Raw genomic sequence first — 14,492 nt, forward strand, 5'->3', positions numbered from 1 at the left:
ATGGGAGACACAGAAATTACAAGAACGCAGGCTTTTATCTTAGAAACGCTTGGTGGGTTTTGTCCTTAACATTGTTGAGACATTAAAGATGTAAGAAAACCTTCCAGGCTATCAAATATTGACTGGGGGAAAAAAAAATAATAAAGGAAGGAACCCCTCTTATAGTCTTGCCTAGTTGACAGGAATGACACAGCTGTAACAAGGTAAATCACTTTTCATCTTCATCATTCTTTCCTTAAGGAATCTTCCCTTAAATAAATGCAGAAAGGAGAATTTACCTGGTCCAGACATTGCTCTGCCTAATGGAGCTGCCAGAGTTGATTACTCAGTGGGGGCTTGGGAGGCAAAGAAAAGGGAAAAGGCAAAATGGTAGCAGACAACCGGCTTCAGGACTGTGCCGGCAGTGCATGACAGGGAACCGGAGCCGGAGTGGAACTACTCAGTGACACCGGTCCCGTCTCACGGCACAGCTCCTGCCGACCCGGCGGAGCGGCTCTCCAGCCCCGAACCACCCCCGGCTGCCGCCGGCCTCACACCCCGGCTGCGCCTCTCCCTCCTCCGTCTGAGGGAAGAAGAAGCAGCCGGCAGAAGCCGTGCGTGCCCCCACCCGTCCTCCGTGACAGGCCCGGCATGTGCTGGGGAGGGCTCCCCGCTCCCCGCTCCCCGCCGCCGCCGCGGCCCCTTCCAGCTCCCTGCGGCCCGGGACGGCGGGACGGGAGCGAGCCCGACGCTGTGTTTTGCAGGGCGGAGGCGGCGGCGCTGCTGGACAGCTCCGGAGCGGCGCCCATGTTCCGGAGACGGCGCAGATGTGAGTGGGGAGCCGGGGAGAGCCGCCGGGGAGAGCCGCGGCGGAGCCCCTTCGCCGACAGGCGGGGGCGATCCCGGGAGCGAGCGCGCTCCCCGCCCCCGGGAAGCCCCGGGTTTCCGCGGCGCGGGCGGCGCGGGCGGGGGGCGAGGGCAGCCCTCACCTGCGGGGGGCGGGGGGCGGGATCCCCGCGGGCGGCGGCCCCGCGCCCCCCCGCTGACGGCGCGGCCGGTCCGCCCCGGCAGGTGACGTGATGCCCGTTGTTTTGGTGCGCCCGACCAATCGCACGCGGCGGCTGGATTCTACGGGAGCCGGGATGGGCCCGTCGTGGCGGCAGCAGGACGCTCCCCTGCCGACCGTCACGCATTGCGCAGGGTGCACCACCGCCCGGTCCTCCTGCGGCTTTAACGGCCCCGGCATGGACCCGCCGCGCCACTTCCCGGCGGGCTTCGGCCCCGAGCAGCAGCAGCAGCAGCAACAGCAACAACAGCAGCAGCAGCAGCAGCAGCAGCAGCAGCAGCAGCGCCCGCCGGCGCCGCCGCACTGCCAGCAGCACGGCCAGGACAAGCAGAGCCTCCTCCAGCAGCAGCAGCAGCAGCAGCAGCAGCAGAGCCCGTGCCTCCAGTGCAACAACTGCGCCTACTACGGGGCTGCTGCGGCAGCCGCGGGGGATAACCTGCCCCTGCTGCTCCGCGCCTCCTCGCCGCTTTCGGGCGCCTTTCGGACGCACTCCTCGCCGCTGTCTTCCGCCGCCTCCTCCCGGCACGGCAGCCAGCTGAACGTCAGCGAGTTCACCCCGTCCAGCCATGCTGGCGCGTCCAGGCAGCCTCACCAATATTCCCAGTACCACCAGTGCCATAGCCTGCAGCAGCAGCAGGCAGCCAGCCCCAGCAGCAGTGTCAGCAGCAGCAGCACTCACCATCATCATCACCATCATCATCACCACCACCATCACCAGCAGCAGCAGCGCCGGGAGAGCAACCCCTTCACCGAAATAGCCATGAGCAGCTGCAGGTACAACGGCGGCGTCATGCGGCCGCTCAGCAACCTGAGCTCGTCCCGCAGGAACCTGCACGACCTAGACTCCGAGTCGCAGCCGCTCCAGGCGCCGCTCGCCAGCCCCGCCGCCGCTGCCGGCTCTGCCCCCGCCGCCGGCAGCCCCACCGCCCCGGAGATCGTGGTCTCCAAGCCCGAACACAACAACTCCAACAACCTGGCGCTCTACAGCTCCTCCGGACCCGGCCCCGCCACGGGCAGCAGCAACAACGGCGGGGGCAAGTCCAGCAAGAAGAAGAACCAGAACATCGGCTACAAGTTGGGACACCGCCGGGCTCTCTTCGAGAAGCGCAAGCGCCTCAGCGACTACGCGCTCATCTTCGGCATGTTCGGCATCGTCGTCATGGTCATCGAGACGGAACTCTCCTGGGGCGCCTACACCAAGGTACCAGCTCGGGCGGCAGCCGGTCCCGCCGCCCGCGGCCCCCCGCCCCGTCCCCGTCCCGCGGTGTCCCCGCTCGCCGGTGGCGCGGTGCCGCCGGCCGCCTGCTCGAGCCGGGGTGGCGGTGGGGAGGAGCAGCCCCCCGCGTGGGTCTCTGAGGAACGGTGCTGTCTTTTTCTTGCAGGAGTCTCTGTATTCCCTCGCTCTGAAATGCCTTATTAGCCTCTCCACGATTATCCTGCTCGGGCTCATCATCGTGTACCATGCAAGAGAAATCCAGGTAACGTTTCCTTCAGTGGGACAGGGAGAATTGCTGGCTTAGGTAGGGGTGCGAGGCGGTTTGTCCGGGGGAGCAATGGTGGTAAGTACTGGGCGCGTCCTGCTGCTTCAGAAAGCAAACGTGGTCTCTGCAAGCCTGCCGAAGTTGGTGAATGGACCTCAGCCCTGGAGACGGGCACCATACAACGGGCAGAGAGGAGCCAGGAACCTCTGCCTGCTGGGGAATTCTGCCTGCTAGGGACTGTCGCCTGCAGTTATGCTATAGGATTGCTTAGCCCCGAGGTTATAACATGCTTTCTAGGTGATGTGCCTGTTATCTCCTGTAGCAGCTGTACAGCAATAGTCTTTTATTTCCCAATGACTAAATTTCATGCTATGCGTTTTCTCTTGACGGCAAGGTTAATGGTCTTCACTGTGCAAGGTATGTAATCTTCACCCTGCTGTCTCAGATAGGAGTATACTCTAGGAGAGTGCTTAGGAGGAGGGGGAAGATTCATGCTTGACTTTTTTATTTAATGCTGCACAGCATCTAGGAATGTGACCTGAGAAAAGTGTCAGGAAGGATAGGGCTAAAGGTACGAGGAACATAATGGTCAAAACTATAGAATAAATCTCACAGATACTGTCACAGGTTCTGTCCAAGTGACTTAGGTCCTAATTTCAGTTGTAATTTTTTTGAATAAGAAATTAAAATGTAGCATTTCAGCTCAGCTGAAGTTTTGAAGGGAAAAATACCTTACTCATAGATACAGTGCTTTTGCTTTTTCAGATTAGAGACTGCTTGAGCTGAAGACTGAAATGTCAGATTTCAAGTGCAATGAAGAATTTTCCACTGGTACCAGTCAGTTAAATAAATAATTAAAAAAAAAAAAAGAAGAATTGTATAGTATGCTGCTTCTGTGCAAATGAAAGCTGTAGTTTCAACATGAAATGGTACATAGTCTCCTACTTAGGGTAGTGTTAGAGAAGTACTGTGTTGCTGAAGACTTTATGGCAAATTGAATCCTGTTGTACAGTCTTTGCACATGCAAAACTTCTTTTCCTGGCTCAGAACCCGGTTTCTCTGCATGAATGTCAAGGATATTGAAAGCCGTTTAATGGTATTGTATTGAGTAAACAAGTGTTCTGGAGAGAGAACAAATTTATAAGCTATGGGAGTACTGATGAACAGGTTTCTTTATCAGTATAAAAATAAATAAGTAGCACTCCTGCAGCGTGGGAGACTTCTCTGGTGTATCTTCCCACAAATGTTTTTTTCAGGCATGAAAAGCAAAGCTGAAAACAAGCCCTCTCTAAATGTTTAAAATATTCTATGCATTTTCCAGAAACTTTAAATGGAAAGTTTTATGAAAGTTAAATAATTGTAGGTCTGTGCAGGTCCCCAGCTTATACTAAATAGTTACTCCAAGATTCGATTGTTTGTTGGGTTTTTTCAGGTAAAGAGTTAGAAATTTTCATTGTCCTGGGAATCAGATGGATGAGGAAAAAAAAAATTTAAAAATTGTCATTCCATTTTGGTTGCTTTTTTAACCGATTGTTTTAAAGAACATCCTCATATTTGCAACTACTTTTAAGGAGTTATGCAATCTTATGACTTAGTCACGGTTAATGTAGTTTTCAGTGCTGCCTTACAGTGCAGAACACAAGTATACCTGCCTGTAAAACAGCAGTACCCCATGTTTTGGAATGAGAGACACCAGAAACTGCAGTAGTCATGACAGTGCCTGGAGGAGATGCAGCTTCAAGGGGTTCTGTCATTCACATCAAAAATGAAAAGTTCTCCGTTTCAAGGAGTTTGTTAGAAGGAAAGGGCGAAGTACCCTCCGTAGCTATTAGATATCAGCTTACTTTTGAATTTAAGCATAGTATGTTTTTCTCCACACACTTGACTTTTAAAAACTAGGATGATGACAATGCAGGGCAAAGGCTATGTCAATTCTACGATCATAAAATTTATGTTGCACTAGACACCTGAAAAAAAAAAGTGCCTTTAAAATCCTTTGGCTTAGTGGTGTACATAGTGTTCTCCAGGCAAAAGAAAATAATAATGTAATGTTTTTTAAATAACCTTTAAAGCTGCCTGTTTTCTGAAGGCAGACATGTCTTTAATTCAAGCAAATGTTCTGCTCTGTGCAGAAGACTGAATAAGGTCTGTAGAACAGAGGCCACAGATGCTTGGTTGTGTCCTGGAAGACTTTTTGCACTAGCTGTATGTCAGTCCTCCTGATCCCATTGGAACATTCCTTTCTGATTATTATCTGAAACATAGTTAAATATTTGTTGTACTGTTAATAAGCAGGAAGTTATTGAGAGAGGGGAATTTGTTCCATAGAGCAGAAGAAGGTGGCTGTATTCAGCTTGTGGCTGTCGTGTCTTTCATAGTCTGGTGGGAGAAAACCAGCCAAAGCATAAGTAGATTTTTCTACAAAGCATGAGGCAAAAAAATGCTGGGAAATAAGGAACTGACAGTCTAGTAGTTATTACTGATTGTAGGATGAATACGGAGAAACTCCCGGTGACCTAAAATGCTGGCAAGTGGCAGTTAGCTTTTTTGTTCTTTTCATTAGTCTTTGACCTTGATTTATTGGTAGGAAGATCAAACAACCATGCTGCAAGGATGTCCATGGGTCAGTGCCTAGCAGCATAGCAGGTGGCTTTAGTCTTCCTATTGAAATGACATTGCTTGTATGTTTCGTTTTGAAAACAGTCAGTTAAACCAGTCTCTAGAGTTTGCCTGCCCCAGACTTGCTGCTTTTTTTAAGGCAGTTGGAAGGGAAGTTTATAAAGGTTTGCCAAGATTCTTCCCAAGCCGAGAAGTGATACGTAAGAAGCAACGTAAGACGACTGAGTTCTCTTTTCGTCTTTCCCCGGGGTCTGACCGTGGTGGATGTGCGGTGGGGAGCTGGAGCACCTCGGGTGCGGCTGGGGCGGTGTAGCGGCCGCCTGTTCAGCACCGCAGACAGCTCCGCGCGGAGCGCCTGGCCCGGGCGGCGCATCCCGCCGGGCGCATCCCGCGGGGCACATCCCGCCGGGCACATCCCACCAGGCACATCCCGCCGGGCGCATCCCGCGGGGCACATCCCGCCGGGCACATCCTACCAGGCGCATCCCACCGGGCGCATCCCGCCGGGCGCGGTGTCAGCCTCGCCGTGAAAACCTGCTACCTGCACGGCTTTGTCTGGGGCTTCCCAGGAACTTGCACAGAGCTCCACATCTGGCAGACCAAAGTCTCCAGACGGGTGGGAACTGCAGTAACTAGACAAGGCTAACTGTAGGGATGCTGAGTAGTCTTGTGAGATACTGATAATGTTTAAATATCAGTATTTAATATTTAAATTTAAATTTAAGTAATTAAATATTTAAATATAAAATGTTTCAACAAATAAGTTTTCAGTGATGGCACTGTGTTATTCTGTATAATTCTAGGAATGAAAATGTGAGCTGTTATGAATTTTAATAAATGTGAGTTAGTGTTAAGAATACATTGAAAGTCAGTTGAAAACAGTTGGGTTCAAATGTTAATTCATAGATTACATTATCATTTCTAGAAAAGAGGATAAAAATTGTGAGCAAGTTTGCTTCACATCCTTTCCCTTTCTAGAAAAAAAATCCTGCTGGACAACAGTAACAGAGTTGGAGTTGAGAATAGTGATAAACCCAAAATGTGTGTTCACTTTTTGTTCCACTTTTGTCATGCCTGTAATTCTCTTAAAAACATTACGCTTGGGAGATAATGAAATATGCATCGCTCTCTCTCCAGGCCTATGTTTTTGTTGATTCAGTTCTTCAGAACAAGTGCTTTGTGTTTGAAAGATCAATGGGAAAAACGTAATTCATCATTATCCCGGACTAGAACAGGTATTTTCTCTGACTGTTACTCCAGTTGAGAGTTTGAAGAGGTGAAGGAGGGAAGAGCTAAAAAGACAACATTATCCAATTACCATAATAATTTTTGATATATTAATTATCCACTTCATGCATAAACAGTTTGTTACTTAATACTATTTTACATAATTAAAGCAGAGGCAGCATGTAACATAATTAAAATTGTATTCCTTAGAACTTACTGTTCCATTCCACATTTCTCTAGTGGAATTTGATCCATAAATAAAACAGAATTTAAGAAAGTTTAGGGTGGCAATTTATATTGCAAACCCGCAGTTTTTCTACTTCTATTTAAAAATTGACCTCTCTGCCTATCTCTAGTACTGTTGGAGATAGAAATGCTTTCTAACTATGCACACCTGAACTTCTACTAGCACTTGCTTGTATTACTAAGAGCAAAAGGTTTGAAATCAAAATTCTGTGAGACTGCCAGTCGGAGATCTTTAATAGCTATAGCCCAGTATTTCCAGAGAGATGGTGGTCAGTGGAAGAATATATCCACTGGAACACTTTAATGCTGGACTGCTTAGTGTATCCCTTCTGTAAATAAACATACTGCCTGTCCTGAATAATAGTAACCTGGGTATTGCTAACCTGTGCTGTCCCGGACAGCATCTGAGCCTCCCTGAGACAGATGCTGTCACTCATGCAGAAACATGAAAGGTATTGGTATTTGTTAAAGCAAATAGAAATCTTTCATGTGTATATGTGTGTGCATCAGCTGAGGTTTCTAACCACTTTTAAAATGTATTGCTAGGTCATACTTTGATAGAACACCCATGGAAAGGCTTGCAAACTCCGAGGTTAAGGTTAAGCCATTGCTTTCACAGCAGAGCCTCCCAGGGCTACGGGGAAAATCCACTGTCAGTCCCTAGATGGTTCTGAAGTGATGGGAAAATAACATGCTACTGATAGATTTAGAGTGAAATATTTTCAGTCTTCATTAGCTTTCTATGAAGTTACCACAGCTGAGAGCCCAAATGTCTTGCTGAAGAATCAAGAATCTTCTTTTCCCTGTGCCTGAAAACTTGAAAAAATGGAACAAGCAGTACCAGGTAACAGAAAAGAATGGTAGTAAATACGTAATACCTGTTTATTGTGCAAATACATCCCATAATGCATGATGGTAATAAACACAGTTTATGGGAGTTTCATTATCTTACTGGCATCAGTGGAAAGTTTTGTGGTAAAAAATTTGCACTTGTGAACAGTTAAGCCCCCTTACGGTTTCTTGTCATAAGAAGTAATGCTTATTCTACAGTCTAACTTACTTATTTTTTATTTGTTATTTATTTGTTTCTATCCATGTTATCATTTTGCCTTCACTGGAGTGGTACATGTGCATTCCCTTGTCTTGCTGGCAACCTTTTGACTTTGTGTGGAGTCTGGCTTGTCTTTGCTTAGGTATATTGATGCATCAGGGATTGCTCACACAGCCTGTAAGTCTTCTGCTGAAGAAATGAATGAGTTAGACTAAGAGCACAGAGAGCAAGTCTGATGAAAAACTGGTGCAAATCAAGAAGTAAACGTAGAGTGTTACTTAGCCTGATCTGAAGTCTCTTGAGAACCAGTCTTTTTTTTTCTACTTATTCTAATAGATTTTGAGTCAGGCAACAAAAAAAAATCATTGTGTGGCAGTTGACCAAAGATACAGTAATTTCATGTGCAGATTCAAAAATTCCCCTCTACCAATTAAGTTTAATACACATTTCACATCTGTAATGAGCAGCAGAAAATCACATAGGAGTCCAAGGACACTGTATTTGACAAATTAACACCATATCTGTCAAGTTAACACTTTAGAGTATTTTCATGAAAATACTTGGTTTCAGTTCTGTTCAGTACATTTTTGGTAGTTTACATGTGCAGATCCTGTTGATGTAGGAAACACTGTGGGTGCCCACTGTCTCTGAAATGCAGCACTGCAATGCATATGGCATGGAAGGCAGGCTCGAAAATCCTTTAATGGTGGTCAGCCTTGGAAGGGGCAATAAAGTTAATCATACATTATGCCTGTATTTCCAACAGGCTTCATTAGATCCTAGGAGGAGGTGGTACCTGGTAGTCAGTGCACTGAGTGATTGGTCCGGCCATACCTAGGATTATCTATTTATATCTGGCGTTCTTCTGAGCATTTTTTAATGAGGCTGTTAGAAGTTTATCAAAATACAGCAGTGCATTATGAGGTGTGAGAAGGTACGTCATTGCCCCTGTTGGAGGAGAGAGAGCATAGAGAACATTTGTAACCAGAGATCAGATTCTGGATTTGTATAAATTGTGTATCTTAGCTGAAATGAACAGATATTGTTGTCTGCAGTATTAGAGGCATTCTGCATGCCCATCCTAATGTGAAACTATTGGACATGTCAGATCATTCAGCTGTGGGACCTTCAGGTTAGGAAATTCTATCAGGTACTTGACTATAGCTCTTTTTTGCCTGACTAAGTGAAAGTGTGCCAACACTGACAAGTGTACATTAGTGCTTTTTTGGTTTTGGTTCTGGTTTGTATGTGATCTACTAAATGTAGTATCTTGGGCTTTCAGTTTGATTTGAATGTATTGGACATCTGTTTTGAGAGAAGATCAGAACAAGAATGGCTGCTCTTTAGGACTTTGGAGAATTAAAATGTTCTCTTTCAATCAGCTGTTTTCACCCTTGATGATGAAAGTTGTCACCTTGCCTTACTGAAGGATAAAGTACTGCTTTGAGCCTGTGAAGCTCCTTTTAAGATTACAACTAAGAGAAGAGGCTGTAATTGGTCTTGTAATTAGCCTTCAGGTAAGCTGGGAATATCGGTCACTGTAAAAGTTTTCTTTTATGAGCTGAGAATAAACTATAAAGTATTCAGGAATTTTGTGAGAAAGTTTTCACAGCTCTGTTCTACTGAAATGAGAAAAGTTGCATATCATGATGACACACAAACACAAATAGAATTTAATTTTTTTCATGCTTTTTTAAATTTAATAACATAAAATACATTACATTGAAAAATGTGAATGGAAAAACTTCTGTTCAATAAATGTGATATAAGAAATACACAGTGAAATATTTGAGGATCAGATTCTTAACACATAATGAGTGCTCTAAATTGAAGTGCTCTAAAGATTCAATTACTTTAGGTACTCACAAATATAGATCCCTTAGTGTGATTATTCTTCGTAGAGAAATATCATGATGTATTCTAGATTCAGGTGTGTAAATTGACCTTGTACCATTACTTTAATGAAAGACACATTAAGAAATTTCTTCATGTGTCTATCAAAAGATCAGAAGAGACTGTCATGAGAACATGCTTTACAGCTAAGAAATAATTCTTTTGTAAAGGCAGCAGTCAAACATGAACATTTATACTTTAAGCTGGCATGTCTGAACCCAAGCTTTTGCAAACAAAAGTGTTCAGTTAATATCGTGCATAAATATTTTCATAATTGCAGAGTATCACACATTTGTTAGTTACTGATTCATTTACTTCTTCCTTCTTGAACAGTCCCTGCAATTGTTCCCTTCATCTGTGTGAAAACCGTCCTTAATAAGCTTAGGTTTTACTGACATTTTTTAAATGGGTGTGAATATTATATATTTCATGAAGGAGTGAGAGGAATGAGTTCTGACAAGCAATGTTTGCATCTTCTAAGGTGATTCCTATTCACTTTCATTTTGTTGGAGACAGACCAATCTTTTGGAATTAAATTCCTTTTAAGGAAATTCTAAACCTTTTTGTGACAGATGGAAATGCTCCTGTGTGTTCCATATAAAGTAAAGCAAAAGGGTAAGCCTCAAATAACTTTATATTTTAAAGTCCTGCTCTTAGTCTTTTCAAGAGTAATGTGCTCTGGGTTTGTTTTTTTTCCTCTGCAGAAACAAATTAAAACAAAATCTTGTGATGAAGTAGCAGCTTCTAAACTTCCATGCATACTAATACTATACAGTTATCTTGATGTATAGGGGAGAGCTGGTTCTGTGTTATTTGACTGACCAACAGAACTGTTTATGGAATACTAATTGAATACAATCACAAAGTTACTGAAAGCTGCAGGAGCCATAAGGGTCAAAAAATAGAGAGTTAAGAGGCTGTATAGGTGTAGCTCTTAAGTATAATTCATCTTGCAAAACCCCTGTTTGTAAAAGGGTATATTTGAAATTAAAAATAATTGAGAAGTAAATATATGTGGGCTGATATCCACAGATTTTATTTTCACCTGTGGATAAAGAGCTTCCTGAGCTTTCTTATCTGTATTCTGCAAAAAATAATGTTCCTTGTAGTATTTCAGCGTGTAACTGTGTGTCTTCCATAAGCACTTATGCATCAGTTCTGTGGTTCAATGAGTAGGTATAAGATAGCCTGAAAAGAAGGAAAAGCTTTTATAACAAGTATTTGTATTGTATAAAAGTATTGTATTATAAAAGGCAATTACCTGGACAAGTCCTCACATTTTTTCTGTCACTTAAAGGATGTTTTTACAAAAGGAGACATTGAGACTAAGAGTTCAAGTGCTGTGGACGTAATCTGGGGATGGCTTCCTAGCAAGATGTGAAGCTCAGGCTTGCCTATCTTGTGGTCTTATGCTCAGATCAGTCATTTGTCATGTAAATAAAGACACTGTAATTGCCATCCATCTATGCCTATAATTTTCAAGAATTATATGCCTACTTTAGCAGATGTCCCAAAAACTGCAATGTAAAATGAATGCAGTGGTCCACAGTATGTTCTAATGAGATACTATTCTTTATGAAGCATTTTATTGCTATTAAAATAGTTTATTCCATCTTTCATAGCTCTGCAAGTTCTGTAGCATTACTACAGGTGTACCCAGTCATTCGCACCTGCCCTATAACTGACCTCTTATGGTAGTGTCTTTCTCTAGAGTAATCCATTAGGAAGCAATGCTTCGTCTTCAGTCACTTAACAAAATAAAGATTCATTCTAGTCGGTGATAGGTATTTCTTGTTTTGTGATGGTTTGTTACACTTTTAAGGATATGATCTGTTGCAGCCAGAGAACAAGGCATGTCTTTAATTAAAAATAAAAATGGCACAGTAACTTTGATTCAGTCTGCACCATAGCATCCATAAAATCCACATACATAAGAAATCTGAATTCCGTCTGGTACCTGCAGGAAGGCTGAATGTCCAGGTGTGGCTTGACATACAAAATAAATTACCTCCTACCTAAACAAATAGCAAAAATTACTAGAAATAATGATCCTGAGCATTCACTGATAACATTTAAGTTTAAAGATGTTTTCATCAAAATTTTTCTCACTGCATTTCTGATACAGTATTAGTTAGCATTTTTACACCAGTCATGTGCAGTTGAGCAGTGTTTTGACTTCAGAAGAGGATCTGTATTTGTGAGTATCTAAATTAGTGGGATCTTTAGAGCAATTCAGTTTAGAGCATCCTTATTATGTGTTAGCGATTTGATCCTCAACACCTTTGTTATCATTAAAATATTTTCTCAGGAAGACTTGAAAGCTCTTGAACAGAAACTGATTTATGAATAAGCTAAGGTTCTCTTAACCCACTTCCCTTTGGCTATTTCTCTGCAGTAGCAATAAAATTCAGTTTTGACCATGCAGCTACTATAGCCAGATTATAGCGGGTTCCTTTTTTTGTAAATTCCTCTGTAGTATACTACCCATGAGTTTTTCTTGGGCTCTACATAAGGAGTTGGCTGATATAGCAGAAATTCTCATCCGTCCAAATTCAAGTATAACTGAAAAGGTACCCTATGGCAGCTGCTACAGAACATGATCCTTATCTGAATTGTGTCATGGGTAAAGTGGCTTCACACTAAGACCACGTCATTCTTTTGCCCTCATTCAGGGTTAGACTTCATGGTAAAAGCGAATAATTTGCATTCTGTTGCAATTTTTGCAGTATGATAGTTTAGAATAATTAAAACTCAATGTGTTAAGATAGACAAGTGCTAGACCTGATGTATTGCCAGTTCAGTTTCAGTAAGAAGACAGTTTAATAGCACAATGTTTAAAGTAGGTATTGAGATAAGACTACCCATGGCCAGTCTGATTTTCAGATTTGATTGTCAGATAGGAAGGTGTTTGGTCCTCTTTATGTGCAGCCGTATATGAACAGACGTTTGTCTACCTCCCAGCAACAGAATGGGCTGCAGTGGAGTCAGATGAGAAACTTAACAGTGTGGCTGTCAGCGGACAGGCCATTCTTCTCTCCCACCATTTGGCACTTGGAAGGAAAAGAGGGGACAGGGTTTTTTTTTATATGCAGCCTGCAATCAGAGATGTCAGCTCATCCAAAATTATTAATTCTTGCATTTCACCTGTGCCTTTTGTATGTATGTTGTGGCTGATAACATCCTATATTAACTGCTGGACATCAGAATTTTTGCTGCTATGGTATGTCCCATTGAGCATAATGGTTGTGGAAAGAAAGCTTTCTGAAACACTTCTAATGGCAATTTTATGTTTAAATTGTGGACAATAAGGGGGTTGACTGCAGTCAATGCGAACGTGTTTCATGTATTTGGTTTCCAGAGATGTTAAAAAAACACCAGTTGCTTTGAGGACAGAGCATCTTCTACCTGAGATCTGCTGTAGAGCAGACAGATTTGATGAAGCTGTAACATTGAAAAAATTATTGGGCAGCAAAAAGAACTTCATGTACTAAGACATATGCTGAGATGATTTTTTTTCCTGAGGAAGCAGGTGCACTCATGATTAGTATTGATCAAGTAAAACGGTATTTTACCTATTAAGAAATACAGGTACCTGTAAAAAAACTCATGCCTATGTTTATTTAGCCTGATGTTAATAACTGCGCTACTTAAAGATATTTTAAGTTGATCTTTGAAGCAGTTTGAAGACTTTATCAGCTATATGGTTTAGCAGCCCACTTTAGACCTTCTTGAGTAAAAGGTACTAAGGACATACCTTCTTTATTGCTGCCCCCTCAAAATTTTACTTGCCAGGATGAGTTACAGAGACATTTGAATAGAACCAAATGCGTCTAAACACTTGGAATTAGTGCATGACTATGTTTATTAGGATTTTTAAATATACAAGTACTTCTAACTCCATTCTGCTTTTCTTTCTGCACAATATACTTCCACTTATTTTAGTAGTCATGCTTTAGGACAATACTTGGATTTTATATTTCTATATTTAGAGTTGATTTTAACATTCACTTGAATGAAATTCTGGGTTAAACAGAAATTCTGGGTTAAGACAGTAAAAAAACTTACAGGGACTTCATGATTCCTTTGGTGCTGATGTGTACTCACCCATTTTCATTTAAATAAAAATTTAATCCATTTAAAAAAAACACAAACATTCAAACTTTCTCACATACTTGAAGTATTTATGTAATAAGTAAATGCTAGAGGAGGAACTGAAAAGACAGATTCTTGTGTATATGACGTGTTGGTACCCATCATTTCCTAAAAACAAGTTCCTAAGTTTAGAGTCACTGTTGTACTCCTTTGGCAGAATGAATAAGATAGCTCATCTTATTTAGCCTCAGATTCAGTGTTTCTTCCTTTAACTTCTGTCTCCACTGAAAATATATTGCCAATTTCTTCAGAAAATATATCCTTTTTTTTAATTGGTTCCAGTTTTCCTAGTAGTAATGAAGCTGATCATCCCTGGAGAGAGTGAGGCTTCTCTCACAGTGGCAGATGGCAGTCGTTTTGGGAGATGGTGTTTTCTTCATGCAGTGATCCATAGAGCAAATTATTTTTAGTACTGAATGAATAAAAACAATTCCTAAATTAATAATTGTAAAATAATTATTTAAAATTAATAACATAAATATATTGAAGTGTAGATTTCTTCCCAGCGACTTTTGCATCTGCAGGAAAAACGTAGAATGTAGAATAGAATTACTTTATTTCTGAGGTACTTGAAATGAGAAAAACATAGCACAGACTGCTATGTTTCTTGATAAATACATTCTAAAAGTTAGTTCTGCAATATTGCACAGTTACTTTGTAGGAAGATGTGCTGTGTTCTTCATATATGAAGTTTTGCAACTGCTGCTCCAGTGCAAAGCTAAAATCATCCCTTATTTTGATACCAATGTTTCAATCCTTGTACTACCAAGTTCAGTGT

At 42.7% G+C, this 14,492-nt stretch overlaps 1 protein-coding gene across 3 annotated transcripts in view; it reads left to right on the top strand.

The window, feature by feature from the left end:
• The first annotated feature begins 750 nt into the window (after positions 1–750).
• The window catches only part of KCNN2 (potassium calcium-activated channel subfamily N member 2), a 72,683-nt gene continuing 58,941 nt past the window's right edge, over positions 751–14,492 (top strand). For 2 of the 3 annotated variants that reach the window (XM_032095940.1, XM_032095941.1), the window contains exons 1-3: positions 752–808; positions 1,051–2,246; positions 2,428–2,523. In XM_032095940.1, coding sequence (XP_031951831.1) covers positions 787–808; positions 1,051–2,246; positions 2,428–2,523 — 1,314 coding nt within the window. In that variant the 5' untranslated portion in view covers positions 752–786. Of the gene's footprint in view, positions 809–1,050; positions 2,247–2,427; positions 2,524–14,492 lie in introns of all 3 variants that reach the window. The other variant, XM_032095939.1, reaches the window with a different exon arrangement.

This window comes from Corvus moneduloides, chromosome Z (assembly GCF_009650955.1).
Source record: "Corvus moneduloides isolate bCorMon1 chromosome Z, bCorMon1.pri, whole genome shotgun sequence".
Taxonomy (NCBI): domain Eukaryota; kingdom Metazoa; phylum Chordata; class Aves; order Passeriformes; family Corvidae; genus Corvus; species Corvus moneduloides.